The 22,778-nt window shown below is 45.2% G+C and overlaps 1 protein-coding gene across 1 annotated transcript in view; it reads right to left on the reverse strand.

Annotated features, from left to right (window-relative positions):
- col7a1 (collagen, type VII, alpha 1) overlaps window positions 1-22,778 on the reverse strand; it is a 352,219-nt gene that overhangs the window by 205,817 nt on the left and 123,624 nt on the right. Inside the window, exons 19-25 of the mRNA XM_052017565.1 lie at window positions 18,812-18,934; window positions 16,645-16,788; window positions 12,819-12,941; window positions 9,885-10,028; window positions 8,532-8,666; window positions 3,326-3,472; window positions 1,453-1,584 (exon numbers count right to left, since the gene is read on the reverse strand). Of these exons, the coding sequence (XP_051873525.1) occupies window positions 1,453-1,584; window positions 3,326-3,472; window positions 8,532-8,666; window positions 9,885-10,028; window positions 12,819-12,941; window positions 16,645-16,788; window positions 18,812-18,934 (948 nt within the window). The remainder of the gene's footprint in view (window positions 1-1,452; window positions 1,585-3,325; window positions 3,473-8,531; window positions 8,667-9,884; window positions 10,029-12,818; window positions 12,942-16,644; window positions 16,789-18,811; window positions 18,935-22,778) is intronic.

Genomic DNA, 22,778 nt, shown 5'->3' on the forward strand with positions numbered 1-22,778 from the left:
AAAGTGACTTAAACATGTAAGATCCTGACAGAGTGATCTTGATAAAATGGAAGTGGTAAAGATGTTTCCACTTGTGGAAAAGTGTAGAATTAGGAGTCACTGTTTAAAAATAGGGGTTGCCCATTTAATGCATTTTTTCTTCTCTTGGAAGGTTATGAGTCTTTGGAATTCTCTTCCTCAAAGGGATGTGGAAGGCGAGACTTTTGTGTATTTTAGGACAAAGGTAGGTAGATTCTTGATAAGCAAGGATATGAAAGGTTGCCACGGGGAGACAGAAATGCAAAGTTGAGATTTCAATCAGATCAGCCACAATTTACTAAATGGCAGAGCAAGCTTGAGGGGCCAGATGGTCTACTCCCTTGTTTGAACATGTTTGAATGTCCCCATGCCTCTTTCTAAGATTTTACCATTCTGGGACATGCAGGTGGCCCCAATGTCTCAGTGCATGTTACTGGGCCATACCGTTCATGGAAAGTCTGGTCAAAACTCTGTTGTTGTATTCCTGAGCAAGGGACTGGGAGGATCAGCAGGTTCCTGCCGAGGAGGAGTAACTCCCAGGAAAAAAGAATGTGGAAATGTCCAGTGGCAGATACGCTTGGGATTGGTGGTGATGCCTCTACTGAGAGAAAGAACTTACAGACAGTAAAGGATTGGCAAAGTGGAATGGCAGCCTGTGGAACCCCTAACCATGAACTTGATCGGGAAAGGAAGAAGAAATCTAGAAAGTTAAAAAGCTCAAGTTTGGAGTCTGGGAAAGATAATTCTGAGTGAGCATCGGAAACAAATCCAGTCACTGCATTCTCACCAGCACGCTGACCCCTGCTGATGATGGCTGGTTAATGGGGACCATTGATCTGGTTGCCTGCCCATTGAATTCACAGAACAATACATCACAGGAACAGGCCCTTCGGCCCATGATGTTGTACTGAACTAATTAAGCTAATCAAACCTAATTCCTTTTGTCTGCACATGGTCCATATCCCTCCACTCTCTGCACATTCATGTGCCTAACTGAGCCTTTTAAATGCCTCTATCATATCTGCCTCCACCACCACCCCTGGCAGCACATTCCAGGCACCCACCCTGCACATCCCCTTTGAACTTTCCCCCTCTCACCTTAAATGCATGCCCTCTGGTATTAGATATTTTGACCCTAGGAAAATGATACCAGCTGTCTACTCTATCTGTGCCTCTCATACTATCATACTGTTATAAACTTCTATCAGGTCTCCCCTCAGCCTCTGCCACTCCAGAGAAAACAATCCTCTTTATAGTACATGCCCTCTCATCCAGGCAGCATCCTGGTAAACCTCTTCTGCACCCTCTCCATAGCCTCCACATCCTTCCTATAATGAGGAGACCAAAGGCAAACGCAATACTCCAGATGTGACCTAACCAGAGCTTTATAATTCCCCTGGCGATGTCACACAGTAATTACACTGAACACTTTACCCTCAGCCAGTCTCCAGTAGATCCGATATCCCGTGCTTCCTGGCACACTGCTCCAGGCAATCTGAATCCGTTTCGTCGTTGAGCCGATGGTCCGCAGATTCCCGACTGTTCCCAGTGGACGCTCGACTGCGGCTGCAGTTTCAATGCAAAGGAAAGACCCCCAACAGGTTAAAGCAAACAACACAGAGTAGTGGGGTAGGGAATGGGCAGGGTGAGAACACAGAAACGTTCCATTTGGAAAACAGAACATTTTAAAACTGGGCACAGAGATGCCGCCAGATCTCTGACGGTGATCAGTGGCACTCCTTTATTGTGGTGAAGGGTGTATATTCAAATCTGGGAATATGCTGGTCTTTGTGGGCAGAGATAGCAGATGCAGGATGATGGCTTCAGATAACATTTGACAATGTCTGTACACCTCTCTACTCCTGCGACAATCCCTGCCTACCTCTTTTCCCCCTCGATAATGCTTGTTCACCTGTCCAGATCTTCAAGAACACATGCACACCTCTCTCCTCACTCAACAATGAATGAACATCAAAGGAGCCACTTACTTGCTGCTGTAAACATGGCAGTTGAGGCAGTTACTGCTGCAGGTTTTATGAAGAATTTGGATTACAGAGAGCTGTGGACACAGCCCAGCACATCACGGAAACCAGCCTCCTCTCCATGGACTCTTGTCTTTACCTCTCGCTGCCTTGGTGAAGCAGCCAGCATAATCAAAGACCCCACCTACCCAGGTCATTCTCTCTTCTCTCCTCTTCCATCAGGTAGAAGATGCAGGAGCCTGAGGGCACGTACCACCAGACTTAAGGACAGCTTCTACCCCACTGTGATAAGACTATTGAACGGTTCCCTTATACGATGAGATGGACTCTGTCCTCACGATCTACCTTGTTGTGACCTTGCACCTTATTGCACTGCACTTTCTCTGTAGCTGTGACACTTTGTATTGTTATTGTTTTTACCTGTCCTACCTCAATGCACTCAATTCAATATTAACAGCAAAAGAAACAGAGACCAGAGAAAAGGCCGCTTCATTATTTTTGTCATCCATCTCTTTCCTGCTCTTTCTTCCTTACAAACAATGGAAAACTTCAAAATGTGCATGGAAAGATTTTTGATTGTTTGTTATGGTGTATGGAAACAAGGCAGTGAGGAGAAGTCCAAGTGCAGATCAGCCATGCTTTGGGATCATAAGTTTAGCAGGAAGATATTTGGCCAACCAGGCTCTTTGAAAGACCAGCCATGCTCCGTCCTACGTTCCTGCTTTGTGTCTGTAGCAGTGTAAGCTCCTCTTCTGTAAGTGACCGTCCAAGTCCCATTCAACCATGTTATGAAATCAATTCTATCCTCTTTGCTGGTCCTTACAACTCTCTAACTGAAAAAATTCTCCTCCTGTCTCATCCAGCTCTTTTGCCAATGAGTGTGAATCCATCACCTCTCATCACTGGCTCGCGTGAGACAGCGAGAAGTTTCTCTACTTCCTGCTCTGTTAAACCACTCACGTGCTGAGACACTTGATTTGGTCCTGGTTTAATCTTTTGTGTTCAAAGGAGAACTGTACAAACCTTGCACCTTATTGCACTGCACTTTCTCTGTAGCTGTGACACTTTACTCTGTACTTACTGCATCAATGCACTCTGTACTAACTCAATGTAACTGCACTGTGTAATGAATTGACCCGTACGATCGGTATGCAAGACAAGTTTTTCACTGTACCTCGGTACGTGACAATAATAAACCAATACCAATACTACATAAAGGAAGATATAGGACTGCAGGCGAGAGGAGAGTAGAAACAGGTATGATAAGCTGAATGAGAGAAACGATGATCAAGTGTGGAATAGCATCAGAACTGTAAGTGACTTACGGGTAGTTGCAGTGATTGTTACAGGGCGTCCTTCTCGATTTTCGATCAGTGCAACAACTTTTACGAGATAATTAATTCCACCTTCAAGATCCACAATATCAAAGGTGCTTATATCTCCAGATACAACCTTGCTGGTCTCAGGTCCTCCTGAAATCATTGAGGGCAAACAAGAGATGTTCGTTATTTTCAAGATAACTTCGGGGTTCCCTCATCTAGTTAGTGCTCGTATCTACAGTTTATACGTTGCTTTTTAAGTCAGTTTGGTTTTGATGGGATCAGAAGATCACAGTTTGAAACAGACTCCAACTTGTGATGCTATGGCCAAGATAACACACCAATGCCTCTATATCCTCAGAAGGCTAAGGGAATTCGGCATTTTCCTGATGACTCTTACCAATTTTTATAGATGCACCATAGAAAGTATCCTATCTGGATGCATCACAGCTTGGTATGGTAACTGCTCTGCCCAAGTCCGCAATAAATTGCAGAGAACTGTGAACGCAGTCCAGTCCATCACACAAACCAGCCTCCCGTCCACTGACTCTGTCTACACTTCCCACTGCCTCAGGAAAGCAGCTAACATAACACCTCCCACCTCATCATTCTCTCTTCTCCCCTCTCCCATTGGGTAGAAGATACAAAAGCCTGACAGCAAGAACCACTAAACTGCAGAACAGCTTCTATCCCATTGTTATCAGACACTTGGGTGGACCTCTCATACGCTACAAGATGAACTCTTGATCTCCCAATCTACCTCATCGTGGCCCTTGCACTTTATTTGTCTACCTGTACTGTACTTTCTCTGTAACTGCGGAAGATGCGCAAAATATGGTAGATAATATGCTTAGCGAGTTACAGAAAGGGATAAGGTTGGTCTTCAAGTTAAGCTCTTGAAATAGAGGAAGGCTGATTTCAATAAGAGAGGATCTGGAGAAAGTAAATTGGTGTAGATGCTTGTGGGTAAAATGAAGTTGACAAGTGGGAATCTCTTAAAAGAGAGTTAGCAAGAGTTCAGGGCTAGCATGTTCCAGGAAGGGCGAAGGGTAAAGATGGCATGATTAGGGAACCTTGGATGACAGATGATAGTGAAGGTTTGATCAGGGAGAAAGAATATATGGCAGGTACGGCAACAATGATCGAGGGAATCTCTTGAGGAAAATGTAGTAGCAGAGAACTTAAGGATGTAGGAGAGAATTTAAGAAAGAAATTAGGAGGGCAAAAATGGGTCATGAAACCTCCTTGGCAAGTAATATTAAGGAGAATCCCAAAATCTTCTATAAGTAATTCAGGATCTCAAGGGTGGCCAGGGAATGAGTGGGTCCCTTAGGAACCAAAGGGGTAATCTATGTGTGGAGCCAGGGGATGTGGGCAAGGTTCTAAATGAATACTTTTCATCTGTATTCACCAGGAGAAGGACATGGAAGATAGTGAGTTCAGGGAGGGATATGTGGATAACCTGGAGTAGGTCAGTATTAAGAAGGAAGAGGTGTAAGATGTCATGAGACCCACAAGGGCTGATAAATCCCCAGGGCCACAGAAGACCTATCCCAGGTTGCTATGGGAAACAAGGGAGGAGATGGCTGGCCCAGACAACGGTTCTTGCATCTTCGTTAGCCAAGGTGAGATACCAGAAAACTGGAGTATTGTAAATGATAAGCCAGGTAACTACAGGCCAGAGAGTAGAGAAATTTTGGGAGAAGATCCTAAGGATAGGATTTATGTACACTTGTAAAAGCAGGGGCTGATCAGGGATAGTCAGCACGGCTTTATGTGGGGGAAATACTAGCTCTAATTTGATTAAGTTTTCTGAGAAGGTAATTACGAAGACTGATGAAGGCAGATGTTGTCTGTACGGACGTTAGTACGGCACTTGACAGGGTCCCACATGGGAGGCTGGTCGAGAAGTTAAAGCATATGGCATCGAAGGCGAGCTGGCTAATTGGATCCAAAATTGGCTCGGTGATAGGAGGCAGAGGGAGGTGGTGAAAGGCTGCTTTTCTGATTGGAAGTCTGTGACCAGTGGCGTGCCACAGGGATCAGTGCCGGGACCTCTGCTATTTGCGGTGTATGCTAATGATTTGGATGTGAATGCAGGAGGCATGATTAGTAAGTTTGCAGATGACAGAAAGTCAGATGCGCTGTGGATAGCAAGGAAGGTTGTCCAAGGATACAGCAGGACACAGATCTGATGGAAAGTTATGTGAAGCACTGGCAGAATGAATTTAATCCTGACAATTGTGAGGTGACGCATTTTGGGAAGACAAATACGGGGGTAGGGCATTTCCAGTAAATGGTAGGGAGCTAAGGAATGGTGATGAACAGATGGTGCTTGGGTTCAAGTCTGTGGTTGTGTGGAAGGAGCAATACAGGTAGATCATGTGGTGAAGAAGGCATATGGCATGTTTGCCTTCATAGGTCAGGGCACAGAATATAAAAGTCGGGACATTATGTTGCAACTTTACAAAATGCTGGGTAGGTCGCACGTGGAGTACCGTGTGCAGTTCTGGTCACCCCACTGTAGGAGGAATGTGGTTGCGCTGGACAGAGTGCAGAGGGGATTCACAAGGATGCTGCCTGCATTGGAGGACTTTAGTTATGGGGAGAGATTACATAGGCTGGGCTTGTTTTCCCTGGAGCAAAGGAGGCAGAGAGGTGACCTAACTGAGGTATATAAAATTATAAGAGGCATAGGCAGGGTAGTTAGAAAGTGTTTCCCCATGGTAGAGATATCAAAAACAAGAGAGCACAGGTTTAAGTTGAGAGGAAGGAGTTTCAAAGGGGATTTAATAGGGAAAGTTTTTACCCAGAGAGTAGTTGATGCCTGTCCCTCGCTGACAGAGGAGGTGGCGGAGTCAGGTACAATCATTATGCTTAAAGAGACATTTAGACAGGCACTCACAGGCAAGGCATGGAAGGATATTGATCCTAATGCGGGTAACTAGGATTAACGTAGATGGACAAAAGGGTCAGCGTGAACATGGTGAGCCGAAGGACCCATTTCTGTGCCGTACAACTCTATGACTCTACTCTCTCCCCACAGAAGCTGCCTGACCTACTGAGCTTCTTGTCTCTTTTACAATACTGGGGAGTAATCATATTGGGATGAAAATGAAGGGCGGTCCCACCTATTCAGTCAGGTGGACACTGAATAGCTCAGATTATTACTTGAAGTGGAGTTTGCCTGGTGCCTTGGCCTCAAGCACCACCACCAAGAACCCACAATGTTAAACTGAACTACAGAAGACGTTTACTAAACGCAGTGGAGTAGCTGGGGTTGTCATTAGAATGACGAAGGTTGAGAGATATACAAGATCATGACTGGTTTATAGGAATGGAAGCTGTACCCATTTACAGTTGGTGCCTCATGGGTCCAGCAGTCTGGGTTCGATCCTGACCTCAGCCTGTGTTGAGTTTGGACATTCTCCATGTGACTGCTGGATGATCTGGTTTTACTCCCTCATCCCAGCACATGCTGGTGGGTTAATTGGCAACCCTAAGAAACCCCTAATGCAGGCAAGTGGCAAAAAAAATGAAAATGTTGATGACTATGAGTTAGAATAAGCAGGGTTACAGGAAAAGAGGTGGGATAACACTGATGGAATTGCTGATGTTCTGAATGGACTCCTGAGGCATATTGATTCAATGAACCATTCAATTGAATTGCTTCACCACACCCTATCAGCAGATCCTCTTTGCCCAAGCTATTCAACTCAACCACTCCTAGCAAGAGGGGCTTGATAGGGTAGTTGGTGTTGAGCAAACTTGGATTGCTTTCCCTGGAGCGTCGGAGGCTGATGGGAAACCTGATAAAGGTTTATAAAGTTATAGATAGGTAGACAGTCAGAATCTTTTTCCCAGCGTAAAAATGTTGAATACTAGAGGGCATAGCTTTAAGGTGAACATAGAACACTACAGCACAGTACAGGCCCTTCAGCCCACAATGTTGTGCTGACATTTTATCCTGCTCTAAGATCTATTTAACCCTTCCCTCCCACATAGCCCCCCATTTTTCTATCATTCATGTGTCTATCTAAGAGTCTCTTAAATGTCCCTAATGTATCTGCCCCCACAACCTCTGCCGGCAGTGCGTTCCATGCACCCACCACCCTCTGTGTAAAAAACATACCCCTGACATCCCCCTTATACCTTCCTCCAATCACCTTAAAATTATGTCCCCTGATGTTAGCCATTGTCACACTGGGAAAAAGCCTCTGACTGTCCACTCGATCTATGCCTCTTATCAAGAGAGGGAAAGTTTAAAGGGGCAGGTTTTGTTTTACACAGAGAGTAGTGGGTGCCTGAAACGGGCTACCGGGGGTGTTAGTCAAGCAGATACGATAGTGGCGTTCAGGGGGCTTTTAGATAGACACATCAATATGCAGGGAGTGGAGGGATATGGATCACGTGCAGGCAGAATGGAGTAGTTTAATTTGGCATCATGCCTGGCACAGACATCGTGGGCTGAAGGGCCTGTTCCTGTGATGTACTGTTCTGTGTTTCCCTTGGTGGGGTATCTGCCTCAGGACAAGGCATTCGCCATTTAAGACAGAGATGAAAAAGAATTTCTTTTCTCAGGGGATCATGGTTTTTAGATTTTTTTCACCACAAAGAACTGTGGAATCCAAGACAGATGTCCTTTGTCGGAAATGCTGTATGAAATAAGTTATTATGATTTGATACGAGCATTGTCAACTCCAAGTCACAAAAAAATATTACGATAGTTCACCTGAAGCTTGGCTTTTTCCCTCAAATGATGAAGATGTCACTGATCACACCTGTATTTGTAGACTGCCCCTACTTGCCCCTGAGTCACAGCAGAAGTTAACAATCAACTCATTGGTGGGTCCAGTGTCAAACTGGGCAATAATAACATCCTTCCTTCCCTGAAGAACAATAGTGAACCAGATGGATATTTATGACAGTCCAGTAGTTTCATGGTGACCGAGCCAAACTTTTACTGCCAAATTGCAAATTCATTTCATAACTTGAATTTAAATTTCCCAGTGATGGTGGGATTTGAATTCCTGTCTCTGATTGATCACCCAAAAATTTGGTTACTCAGTCAGTAACTTAACTACTGCACTACCACATCCCTTGCTCAATGAAGAAGGTTTTAAGGAAGCTCTTAAAGGCGGAAGGGAAGGTTTGAAGAGGAAACGCAGAGCTGGAGACCTTTGTTGAGAACATGGCCACCAGCGGGACTCACCTTCACTGCGCTTCCAGCTGATTCTGTACGAAGTGGCTCCACGAACACCAACCCAAGATACACGGAGGACATTACTGCGAGCTTCAAGTACCCGAACATCACTGACTCCGTCCACCTGGTCATTTTCGGACAATGCTGCATCCAGAACAGAGGAGGACACACACTCCAAGTTACCAGCCAGAACACTCCTGTCCACAATAACAGCCCCAACACATTCAACCACAATCCGAGTGGTCTCCTTTCTTACTTTGAAAATCAAAAACGCATGCACTAGTAAATCTGAAATAAAAACAGAAAATGCTGGGAACACTCAGCAACATCTGTGGAAAGAGAAACAGTTAACAGGGAAACAGGTTGACCATAAACATTAACTGTTTCTCTTTCCACAGTTGCTGCTGATTGTTTCCAGCATTTTCTGTTTTCATTTCCTTGCTTACTTTGTTAGATTTTGGAGACCAGGCAGGATAGTTGACCTGAGGCACAGGATTAGCCATGATCTTTATAAAAGCCAGAGCAGTATCAAGGAGCCAAATGGCCTACTCCCGTCATCACTTCTTACGTTCTTGTATCATTCCACGTTTAATTTTAAATTTGCCCAAGATCACAACTCAATACATTACAGGGAGTCCCCAGGTTATGAAAGGGTTCTGTTCCTGAGAACTGTTTGTATCCCAAACTGTTGGTGAGTCGGAAATGAACAGTGTGTGGGAGAGGATCACGGCAACAACAGTGACGAGAGAGTGCACAGGCGCGGGAAGAGTGGCCGCCAGCCGGCCTCACGAACTCAGTGAGTGAGCGGGCGAGTCTGTTCAGTTCTCCCGACTCTGCTCGTTCGACCCAGCCCCTGATTGTTGCAGCTTGGGGGGGGGGGGGGGTAATATGGGGCCAGAACGAACACGGAAAAGCCCCGTTCCCACCCAGCAGAAGATGCCCGCAGTCCCGCAGCAGCTGGCAAATCCGTCCCATCGGTCTCCCAAACACTCGACCGTAAGTACGGGGGTGTCCATAAATCGGGCGCTTGTAACCCCAGGAAGAAATAATCCTGAGTTTTGAACGTCACTATTCAACCAGGTTTACAACATGTGACTGAGGAGGAACTTCATATCTGTAAATATTTCTGAGACACAAGAGACTAGATGCTGAAATTGGAGCGAAGAAAACTGCTAGAAGAACTCAGCGGGTCAAGCAGCATCTGTGGAGGCAAAGGGATGGCTGATGTTTCAGTTCGAGTCTTGGTGAGAAGTACTGTGGTTCTCCTGCTCTGGGTCTGTGCTGAGGGAGAGCACGTCCAGTGTAACACCTGTCTCCGTACACTCCCGACCCTAAACCCTACAGAGGTCACCAAGTACCCACCGGTCTTTGCCATGATGGTGACAGGGATTCCTTCCCTGCTTCCCATTATGGGGGTGACTCGAATAGCGTAAGCGGTCCCAGGTTTCAGCTTCTTGATTTCGAATGACTTGACATCGCCGTTCACCACATTGCTCTCTTCGATTGCTGAAATGGAGGATAAAAATTTGACTGTAAATAAAAACCTGCATTGAAGCGGCGCCCTTAGGGATGTAATCACTCCTAAATGCAACATAAAATGAGGGCTTTGGCTTGACTAAAGGCTTACAACATGCTGCGGAGGCTCTAAGCACAGCAGCACCATACTGCACTGGCAAAAAAAGTTCTTCTATTAATTAATTGGGCTAGGTTGTCCGAGCTAACACCTAGAACACAGGACAGTACAGCACAGGGGAGGCCCTTCAGCCCATGATATTGCACCTGTCCCCTCTCTGGCCAACCCTACCAAACTCCAACCAACGAATCCCAGGCCGCTCAGTTGAGGTCACGTGGCTCATGTGTACTGATGATGCGGGCTGACCCCAGAACACTCTACGCAAAAGATGTACTTCACTGTGTGTTTTGATGTACGTGTGACTAATAAAGATCTTATCTTATCTCAGAGCACTGGGGCCTGTTTTTCAGCTTAGCTTAAGTTCAAGTTTACCATCATGGGCATACAAACCCAGGGTGTCTCTAATGCATCTTGAAAGAACTCTGGTTAGGCCACATTTAGAGTATTGCGTGCAATTCTGGTCACCTCACTATCGGAAGGATGTCGAGGCTTCAGAGCGGGTGCAGAGGAGGTTTACTAGGATGCTGCCTGGATTAGAAGGCATGTGCTATCAGGAGAGGCTGGACAAACTTGGGCTCTTTTCTCTGGAACGGTGAAGGCTGAGGAGTGATCTGTTGGAAGTGTATAAAATTATGAGGGGCATAGATAGGGTGGACAAGCAATATCTTTTTCCCATTATTGAGTGATCCAATACCAGAGGGCATGCACTTAAGGTGAGAGGGGGTAGTTTCAGAACAGACGTGAGGAGTAAGTATTTTACTGAGAGAGTGGTGGATGCCTGGAATGTGTTGCCTGATGGGGTGGTGGAGGCAAATTCATTGGGGGCTTTTAAGAGGGACTTGGGCACACAAATGAGAGGAAAATAGAGGGATATGAGCATTCTGTAGGCAGGAGGGAATAGCTATGTCAGCACAACATTGTGGGCCGAGGGGCCTGTTCTGTGCTGTACTGTTCTATGTTCTATGTACAAATTCCATAAAAATTAGCTTTTTGCAGCAGCAGTAGCACTGGACATTGCAAACATAACAATCATAAATAAACATAAACATAAATTATGCATAATCTTATGCTGGCATGTAAAGTTTGTCATTGCTCTGCTCCAAGAACAAATATAAGCATGATTCATTGTAATTAATATTATTTAACTGTCTTCAAAATATCAGCAAATATTTAATCATCATCTTACTGCTTGTGTATGCCACTACTTCAGTGAAAATTGGCAACTTTATTCAGACAGACAGCAGGGATATTTGCACGGGGAAGAAATTCACAGGAGGAAATGGATTTTGTAAATTGGGGTTGGAGCACAACCTTCGGTGGTAGCACAGTCACTTTACTTTGAACACCTTATTGTATATAAGCTGGGTTACTTCATGAAACGAAGTAGGGGTTCCACTTAACGACTTAAGTTTGGATTCTGTGAGGCACTGGGCCAAACTTATCCTTAAGTGAAGCCTCTACTTTGCTTCAAACATTTACACAGAACTTTCATCAGAAATTTATAGGAACCAATCTTAAATTCAAAAATATTACCTCTAGCTTCGTAATTTACACAAAATTATAGGCTGATTTACATAAAGTGAGTGTGGCCATGTGTGGCAGACGTCAACAATCAAGTCAGGAATGCCAGGCAGCTTTATATCCGATAGTGGAAACCATTAAAGGTAACATAAGGAATCCATCCTGGAATAATTTGCGGATCAATCTTAAAAGACGTACAAACACCACAGTGTAGCCGTCGGAAAACAATTTGTCTATTTAACTACTGTTAAAATAAGAATGCATGCCAGATATTGACATTCCATTTCATAGAGTCCCAGAATTGTACAGCAAACTGGACATTCGGCCCATCTTGTCCATGCCAACTGTGATGCCCATCTACACTAATTCTATTTGCCCACATTAGGCCCATATTCCTCTATTCCTTTCCTATCTAAGTACCTGTCCAAATGTCTTCTAAACATTGTAAGTGTTTCCACCTCCACCACCTCCTCTGGCAGCTCGGTCCAGATATTCACCACCCAGATTTTTTTCTCTCAGCTCCATGATCCTGCCTTCTCCCTGTAACCCTCAACCCAATCAAGAATCTATCAATCTCTGCCTTAAACACACCCAATGACTTGGCCTCCACCGCCCTCTATAGCAACAAACTCCACAGATTCACCACCCTCTGGCTGAAGAAATTCCTCCTCGTCTCAGTTTTAAAGGGTCGTCCCTTTATTCTAAGGTTGTGCCCTCAGATCCTAGACTCTCATCCTGATGGAAACATCCTTTCCACATCCACTCATTTCAGTATCCGGTCGGTTTCAATGAGATCCCCCTCCTCATCCTTCTGAACCCCATCGAGTACAGGCCCAGAGACATCAACCGCTCCTCATATGTTAAGCCTTTCATTCCCAGGATCATTCTTTTATTTATATTTTGTTTTTCTCATGACACAGAAGAAAGCCACTCAGTCCATCAAGTCAATGCTGGTTCACAGAGCAATCCCATCAAAGTCTCAGGATGTGAACTCTTTTTTACTAGATTATTAGCCTGAGAAAATAGGCCTCATACTACCTCATTGAGAATGGAAGGTCTGGCACTGGGCAACTGCAAGGATGAAAGGGAGTCGGTGACCACCTGATACATACTCTGCAACATCGGTGAAACATTAAACCCACCATCAGCACTCTTCCAGGTGATTTTGTACGCCGAAGCCCTGCCTACAGTGGTCCATGTGATCAGGAGTGTGTTCCTTCGAATCTCACTCACTCGCAGGTTGGTCACATCTCCTACAAGGGAATCTTGTTATAAAAAGACACAGAGATATGTTAGTCATAAATATCAAAATGTCCAAATTTACTTGGAAGCAGAAAATGTGGCTTTTGTTCCCTCTCTTTCTCAAGGCTGGACACCAACCAAGACATAGAACATAGAATAGTACAGCACAGGAACAGGCCACAAATCTGCGCTGAACACGATGTCAAATTAAACTAAACCTCTCTGCCTGTACATGATCCATATCCCTCTGCTCCCTGCATATTTATGTCTCTAACAGCCCTTTAAATGGCACTATCATTTCTGCCTCTACCACCACCCCTGGCAACCCCTTCCAGATCCCTACCACCTCCTGAATAAAAAACTTGCCCCGCACATCTCCTTTGAGCTTTCCCCCCTCACCTTAAATGCACGTCCTCTATTACTTGACACTTCTAACCTGGGAATAAAGATTCTGACTGTCTACCCTATCTATACCTCTCATAATCTTATAAACTTCTATCAGGTCTCCCCTCAGCCTCCGACACTCCAGAGAAAACAAAGAAAACTTTGTCCAACCTCTCCGTACCCTCTAATCTAGGCAGCATCCTGGTAAATCTCTTCTGTACCCTCTCCAAAGGCTGCACATCCTTCCCAATATTCCTACATTTACTATATTGTTCTATGCCTGACTGATGCTGGCTATTAGCAATGGCTCAGAGGGTAGCACTCTTGCTACTGAAGGTTATGGGTTCACATCTCACACCACAGATATGTGCACATATGTCTAGTCTGTACAAGGCAGCACCGCACTGTTGTTAAGCATTGACTTTTGGGTGAGGTTAAACCAAGGTCTATCGAATCCTTTACGTGAACACAAAGCATTCTGTAGTTCCATTTTAAGAACAACTAAGAACCACAGAACCATACAGCACAAAACAGGCCCTTCGGCCCACCATGTTGTGCCGCCCTTCAAACCACCTTCACACTATCTAACCCTTTCCTCCCGCATATCCCTCTATCTCACATTCCTCCATATGCCTATCCAACAAACTCTTGAACCTGTCCAACGTATCTGCCTCCACCACCACCCCAGGCAGTGCATTCCATGCACCAACCACTCTCTGGGTGGAAAACCTCCCCCTGACATCTCCCCTGAACCTCCCACCCATAAGGACAAAGAACCCAAGAGCACGGGAGCAGGAGTAGACCAACAGACCCCTGCCATTCAGAATGATCGTGGCTGATCTATGCTGGCCTCAATTCTCTTCTGTGCCCAGTTGCCCAGAACCCACAATTCCTCGATCTTTCAAATATTTATCTATCTCCACCTTTAATATACCTAATGATCTGGCCTCTACCACCCTCAGGGCCGAGAATTCCAGAGATTCACCATCCTCTGAGAGAAGTTTCCATGCACCTCAGTTTCAAATGACCGGCCCCTTTGTTTGTGACTCCCCCACTAGTAGGAACATCTCAACATCTACCCTGTCAAGTCCCTTTGGACCTTACGTGTTTGAATAAAGTCACCCTTCCTACTCCTTAACTCCAAGGAATACAGAGCCAAACTGTCCAGCCTCTCTTGATAGGACAACCCTCTCATAAGATAAAGATTTCTTTATCACATGTACATCAAAACACACAGTGAAATGTGTCTTTGCGTAGAGTGTTCTGGGGGCAGCCCACAGGTGTCGCCACGCTTCCGGCGCCAACATAGCATGCCCACAACTTCCTAACCCGCACGTCTTTGGAATGTGGGAGGAAACCGGAGCACCCAGAGGAAACCCACGCAGACACAGGGAGAACGTACAAACTCCTTACAGACAGTGGCTGGAATTGAACACGGGTCGCTGGTGCTGTCGAGCGTTATGCTAACCATTACACTATCGTGCCTGCCCTCAGGAAACTTTCCTTCATCCCAGGAACTAGTCTGATGAACTACTTCCAGTGCTACTAACCCTTTGGTGGGTAAAGGGGACTAAAACTGTGCACGGTTTTCCAGGCGTGGCCTCATCAACACGTGTTACAACTGTAATAAAACCTCTCTATACTTAAACTCCAACCCTTTCACTGTAAAGGCCAATAGGCCATTTGCCTTCTTGTTGGACTGGGCTGCTAACCTTTTGTGATTCATGCACTCAAGCTCCTAGATCCCTCTGAACTTCACTCATTTACTACCTCTCTCCACTTCAACAATGACCTGCCTATTGATTGCTCTTAACGAAGTGCATGAACCCACACTTCTCCACTTTACCTTCCCTTTGAGGGTCAAGCACCATCTGTGGAGGCAAAGGGATAGTCGATGTTTCTGGTCGAGACCCTGCATGAGCACTGGCCTCCACTGATGCTGTTTGACCTGCTGAGTTCCTCCAGCAGTTTATTTCTTGATTCTCCTGCAGATTCTACTACCCACCCACACACTAGGGGCAACTTACAGTGGCCAATGACTCAACCAACTCACATATCTTTGCAAAGTAGGAGGAAACTGGAGCACCCAGAGGAAACTCATACAGCTACAGGGAGAAGGTGCAAACTCCACACAGGCATAGAGTCATAGAGTTACGCAGCATGGAAACAGGCAGTTCGGCTCAACTTGTCCATGCTGACCAAGTTGCCTACCTGAACTAGTCCCATTTGCCTGTGTCTTAGAACATAGAACATAGAACACTGGACAGGCCATTCAGCCCACAATGTTGTGCCAATCTTGACGCCAATTTATACTAAATGTCCTCCTCCTGTGTATCATCCACATCCTTCCATTCCCTTCACATTCATGTGTCTGTCTAAAAGCCTCTTAAACTCCACCAAACTGCCTGCTTCCACCTTGACCCCGGTAACCCATTCCAGGTGCCTACCACCGTCTGCGTAAAAAACTTGCCCCTCATGTTGCCTTTAAACCTCACCCCTCTAACCTGTGGGCAGGCATAGTGGTGTAGCGGATAGCATAACACTTTACAGCACCAGCAACCCGGGTTCAATTCCGGTTGCTGTATGTAAGGAGCTTGTATGTTCTACCCGTGTCTGCGTGGGTTTCCTCCGGGTGCTCTGGTTTCCTCCCACATTCCAAAGACGTACAGCTTATGAAGTTGTGGGCATGCTATGTTGGCGTCGGAAGCGTGGCGACACTGGCGGGCTGCCCCCAGAACACTCTACGCAAAAGATGCATTTCACTGTGTGTTTCGATGTACATGTGACTAATAAAGAAATCTTATCTTATCTTAAAAGCATGTCTGGTGTTTGACATTTCTACCCTGGGGAAAAGATTCTGACAGTTTACCTTATCTATAGCTCTCATAATTTTAAAAACCTCTATCAGGTCCCCCTCAGCCTCCGATGCTCTAGGGAGAACAACTCAAGTTTGTCCAACCTCTCCTTCTAGCTCATGCCCTCTAATCCAGGCAGCATCCTGGTGAACCTCTTCTGCACCCTCTCCACAGCCTCCACATCTTTCCTATGATGGGGCGATTCATATCCAGGTTTGGCCCATATCCCTCTAAATCTTACCTAACTGTGCCTCGTTGGCTGCAGTGCTTGGGATATATTGAGGACATAAAATCCATTATAGAACAAAAGCAGTGAATACAAATGAAAATCTGCACTTGGTGTGTGAAATAGTGCTAACACATGCAGCTTTGTGGTAGATCCTACTGAAAAACAGCAAGCTTAGGATGTCACAGGGCTACTCCTGCTGCTTTTTTCTTATTCCCAGCGTCAACATTATCAACAATGTCCTGGCACCTAACCACTTACTGGTTTTTGTAGTCACCGTCACTGGATTCCCTTCTCTGGATCCCACTAATGGCGAAACCTCAATTGCATAAACATTGTTGGGCTCCAAGCCATCAATGACGAACGAGGTGGTGCCACTGCTGACGAGCCTACTGTCCTTGACGCCTGGGCAACAGAAGAATGAAACACAAAGAGTATGTGTCGACAACAACAACTTGCATTTATATAGGGCCTTCAAGGTGCAAAAGCATTCCCACAGTGTTTTGCAGGCAAAATTTGGCAACAAACTCACAAAGGGTGATAGTTGGTCAGGTAAGTTTTAATGAGTCTATTAAAGAAAGAGAGAGGTGGAGAGGGTTAGGAGAGGCATTCTATTGCATAAGAATAGAGGAGAGGACAATATCAGAGATGTACAAGTGTCCAGGATCAGAGGGACACCAAGATCAAGTAGGGTTTCCTTTTTGACTCCACTGGGTTGCCAACCCTTCAGGGTTTCCCCGGAATCTCCAGGAATTGAGGATTATTCCCCAGGATGCTGCTGCAAGCAACTTGGCAGCAATGCAAAGACAAAACCTGAGTGGTTTTTTTTTATGTATTTCAAATATTAAATATTCAAATATAAAATTATTGGAGATAGAAATATCTGAATCCCAACAGATTCTGACTCACCGTGACTGTATTGCAGATTTTTAATTGGTTTACCAGATATAAATGTTGTTGGTTAGACCTATGTTTATTATGCATGATACTTGTTCCTTGAACTGAATAGTTTGCAGAGCCACTTCAGTAAAGACTCATCGCTGTGGGTCTGGGGTTACATATGAACCTGACTAAGTACGGACAGTAGATTTCCTTTTGAGGATAATAGTGAACTAAATGTACGTTAAGTTAATTAGGTAGTCTTATGGTCGCCATTATTCACAGTAGCTTTTTATTCCATGTTTCTTTCTTATATCTGTATTCCCAAACTGCCATGGTGGTGGGGAATAAAGAACTGTCCTGGTGTGCGACCCGAATAGGGACGATGTAGAGTAAAGAGGATACACTCATCGGGAAAGGTGAACAAGGTTGCCGTGCAAGTCGACAGGGTTGTTAAGAAGGCGTATGGTGTGTTGGCCTTCATTAGTCGGGGTATTGAGCTCAACAGCTGCGAGGTAATGTTGCAGCTCCATAGAACTCTGGTTAGACCACACTTGGAGTATTGTGTTCCGTTCTGGTCGCCTCATTATAGGAAGGATGTGGAAGCTTTAGAGAGGGTGCAGAGGAGGTTTACCAGGATGCTGCCTGGATTGGAGAGCATGTCTTATGAGAAAAGGTTGAGTGAGCTAGAGCTTTTCTCTTTGGAGACAAGGAGGATGAGAGATGACTTGATAGAAGTGTACAAGATGATAAGAGGCATAGATCGAGTGGACAGTCAGAGACTTTTTCCCAGGGTGAAAATGGCTAACACGAGGGGGCATAATTTTAAGGAGATTGGAGGAAGGTATATGGGGGATGTCAGAGGTAAGTTTTTTTACACAGAGTGGTGGGTGCGTGGAACTCACTGCTGGCAGAGGTTGTGGGGGCAGATACATTAGGGACATTTAAGAAACTCTTAGGTAGACACATGAATGATAGAAAAATGGAGGGCTATGTGGGAGGGAAGAGTCAGATAGATCTTAGAGCAGGATAAAATGTCAGCACAACATCGTGGGCCGAAAGGCCTGTACTCTGCTGTAATGTTACATGTTCAATAAAGGTGAACAAGCCAGGGTTGTCCTCTCCAGAGTGGATCAGACTGGGGAGATGACATAACAGAGGTTCTTACCATGGTGTAACGGTTCAACAGGGTGAGTGCAGAGAAAATCTTTCCAATTATTGGGGACACCAGTATTAATACTGATAAATTCAACAGAGAGTACAGATGAAATATCCTTACCCAGAGAGTGGGGAAATGGTGGTCAAAGTGAAAAGCAAAAGGGGATGCAACTCCTTGTGTTTGGGCATAATGATAGCAAGGTTACGTTGAGGGGATTAGCTGAGGAAGAAACTCATGTAAAGCATTGACCAGTTAGGCCAACTAATAATGCTGTGGATCCAATACAACTCAATACAACCCAGAGTGAAAGAAGCCTGGAAGCTTTTGATCTTCATGCACTTCATCCACAAGTCTCACAGACCCAGACAGCCAACAAAGAGGGACGCATACCATCCGCTCGCATCCATGTGACCCTGTACGCCGTCGCTCTGGAGAAACCAACCCAACTGACACGAATCCGAGTGCTTTGCCTTTCAACCACTTGAAGATTGGTCACCTCTCCTGTGAGGGATTCTTGTAAAGAGAAAGTAGACTTTTACAAGCAAGGAAGCAAATTATTATTTCCAAAGAATTCAGGAAAATAGCACTGAGGTAAAATTTCAGCCATGATCTTGATGAGTGATGAAGCAGGTTTGAAGGGCAGAGACGGCCCACTCCTGCTTCTGATCCTTATGCTCTAGTGTAGAGAGAGATCATTTGGTTTAAACATAAGAACATAAGAAATAGGAGCAGGAATAGGTCATCTGGCCCATCAAGCCTGCTCCACCATTCAATAAGATCAAGACTGATCTGGCCGTGGACTCAGATCCACCTACCTGCCCTTTCCCCATAACCCTTAATTCCCCTACTATGCAAAAATCTAAATGTGTCTTAAATATACTTAATGAGGTAGCCTCTACTGCTTCCCTGGGCGGAGAATTCCACAGATTCACTACTCTCTGGGAAAAGCAGTTTCTCCTCATCTCTGTACTAAATCTATTCCCCTGAATCTACGTCCCCTAGTTCTGGTCTCACCTACCAGTGGAAACAAACTTCCTGCCTCTATCTTATCTATCCCTTTCATAATTTTATATGTTTCTATAAAATCCCCTCTCATTCTTCTGAATTCCAGCGAGTATAGTCCCAGGTGACTCAATCTCTCCTCATAGGTTAACCCTCTCATCTCCAGAATCAACCTGGTGAACCTCCTCTGCACCACCTCCAAAGCCAGTAAGGAGACCAGAACTGCACGCAGTACTCCAGGTGCGGCCTCACCAGTACCCTGTACAGTTGCAGCATAACCTCCCTGCTCTTAAATTCAATCCCTCCAGCGATGAAGGCCGACATTCCATCCGCCTTCTGATAACCTGTTGCACCTCCAAACCAACCTTTTGCGATTTATGCACAAGCACTCCCAAGTCCTCCTGCACAACAGCATGCTGCAATCATTCACCATTTAAATAATAATCCGATCCGCTATTTTTCCTTCCAAAGTGGATGACCTCGCATTTACCAACATTGTACTCCATCTGCCAGACCCTCGTCCACTGACTTATCTATATCTCTCTGCAGACTCTCCGCATCCTCTGCACAATTTGCTCTTCCACTCAATTTAGTGTCATCAGCAAACTCAGATATGCTACACTCCATCCCATCTTCCAAATCATTCATGTATATCGCGAACAGTTGCAGGCCCAGCACCGACCCCTGTGGCACCTCGCTCACCACTGATTGCCAACCAGAGAAACACCTATTTATCCCAACTTTCTGCCTTCTATTGGTTAACCAATCCTCTATCCATGTTAATCCCTTACCCCCAACACCATGCATCCTTATCTTATGGATAAGTCTTTTTATGCAGCACCTTATGGAACACCTTCTGGAAATCCAGTTATACAACATCAGCCTGTTCCCCTCTATCCAATGCACTCATTATAACCTCAAAGAACTCCAGTAAGTTTGTCAAACAGGACCTGCCCTTCCTGAATCCACGCTGTGTCTGTCTGATGGAACCACTTCTATCCAGATGTCTCGCTATTTCTTCCGTAATGATAGCTTCAATATTTTCCTAACTACAGACGTTAAACTAACTGGCCTATAGTTACCCGCCTTTTGCCTCCATCCTTTTTTTAAACAGTGGTGTGACATTCACTGTCTTCCATCTGCCGGGACCTGCCCAGAGTCCAGAATATTTTGGTAAATTACCACAAAGGCCTCTACTATAACTTCTGCCCTTTCTTTCAGTGCCCTGGGATACATCCCATCAGGACCAGGGGACTTGTCTACCTCACGGCCCACTAGTTTGCTCATCACTACCTCTTCAGTGACAGCGATTATATTAAGGTCCTCACCTCCCATCGTATCCATAACATCTCTCTTTGGTATGTTAGACACGTCCTTCACCGTGAAGACCGACATAAAATAGTTGTTTAAGGCCTTGGCCATTTCCACATTACCCAATATGAATTCCCCCTTCTCATCTTCCAAGGGACCTACGTTCACTTTAGCCACCCTTTTCCACTTTATATAATTGTAAAAACTTTTACTCTCTGTTTTTATATTTTGTGCCAGTTTACTTTCAAAATCTATCTTCCCTTTCCTTATTGCTTGCTTAGTGGTTCTTTGATGCTTTTTAAAGTTTTCCCAATCTTCCAGTTTCCCACTACTCTTGGTGACTTTGTACACATGAGCTTTTAGCTTGATGCTTTCTTTCCTTAGTTATCCAAGGCTGGCTCTCCTTACTGTCCTTTTAACTAGAATATACTTTTGTTGAGCACTGTGAAAGTCTTCCACTGTTCCTCAACTGTCCCACCATATAACCTGTGTTTCCAGTCTACGCTAGCCAACTCCTCCCTCATCCTGTTGTAGTCTTCCTTGCTTGGGCATAATACACTGGTTTAGATTGAACTACTGCACCCTCCATTTGTATGAGAAATTCAGTCATACTATGATCACTCTTTCCAAGAGGATTCCTAACTACAAGATCATTAATTTCACCTGTCTCATTACACAGCACCAGATCTAAGATAGCATTTTCCCTTATAGGTTCATTAACATGCTGTTCAGGAAAGCTATCACGGATGCATTCTATGAAATCCTCCTCAAGACTGTCTCGACCAACTTGAATCGCCCAATCTATGCGCAAGTTAAAGTCCCCCATGACAACTGCTGTTCCATTCTTACATGCATCAAATGTTTCTTGGTTTATTGCCTGTGCCACTGTAATGTTATTATTCAGTGGCCTATAGACAACTCCCACCAGTGATTTGTTCCGTTTACTGTTCCTAATCTCTACCCAGATGGACTCAACATTCTGCTCCTTGGATCTTATATCGTCTCTCACTGCCACCCTGATCTCATCCTTAATTAAGAGCGCCACCCCACCTCCCTTACTTTCCTGCCTATCTTTCTGTATTACCTGATACACTTGGATATTTAATTCACACTCATCACCTTGCAACCACGTTTCTGTAATGGGCCTGCTTTTTCCAAGTCAAGCTATCTTCTCTCTTCATATATGCATTCTGTCGCCTTGTTTCAGGCATTCTGGACAGAGAGTTAGGCTAGCTGACCTCAACATTTGCTGGATTAAAACAACCCAATTCATTTAGAGATGCTCATAAAGTGTTGTCCCTTGATCAGGCCTCCAAGGTGAAAGAGAGTGAACTAACCTCCAGCTTCACCCTGTGCCCACCGATACCAACTTTGACAAGGCGGTGACATTGGCTCTTGGCTACGTCAGAAACAACATTCCAGAACAGCGAGGGTTCAAGTAGACACGGAGGTTTACACAGCACAGTTCCAGCCCCGGTAGCTGATGAAGCAGTGTGTGCCAACTGCACAATGCACTAGTTACTCACCCACGATAGTCCATCAGCACCTCCCAAACCCCTGATCGCTCCTGTCAAGAAGGACAAGGGTAGCAGATGCATGGGAGCACCACCACCTACAGGTTCCCCTCCCATGAAAACAACCTTTCCCTCAATGTCGGCAAAACAAAAGAGTTGGTCATTGACTTCAGGAAGGGGGGGGCGGTGCACATGCTCTTAACTACAACGGTGCTGAGGTTGAGAAGGTTCAGAGCTTCAAGTTCCTAGGATTGAACATTACAAATAGTCTGTCCTGGTCCAACCACGTTGATGCCACAAACAAGAAAGCCCACCAGAGCCTCTACTTCCTCAGGAGGCTAAAGAAATTTGCCACATCCCCGTTGACCCTCACCAATTTTTATCGACGCCCCATAGAAAGCATCCTATCTGAATGCATCACAGCTTGGTACGGCAACTGCTCTGCCCATGACCATAAGCAACTGCAGAGAGCTGTGGACGCAGCTCAGCACATCACGAAAAACCAGCCTCCCCTCCATGGACTCTGTCTA

Source organism: Pristis pectinata, chromosome 6 (genome assembly GCF_009764475.1).
Source record: "Pristis pectinata isolate sPriPec2 chromosome 6, sPriPec2.1.pri, whole genome shotgun sequence".
NCBI classification, from domain to species: Eukaryota; Metazoa; Chordata; class Chondrichthyes; order Rhinopristiformes; family Pristidae; genus Pristis; species Pristis pectinata.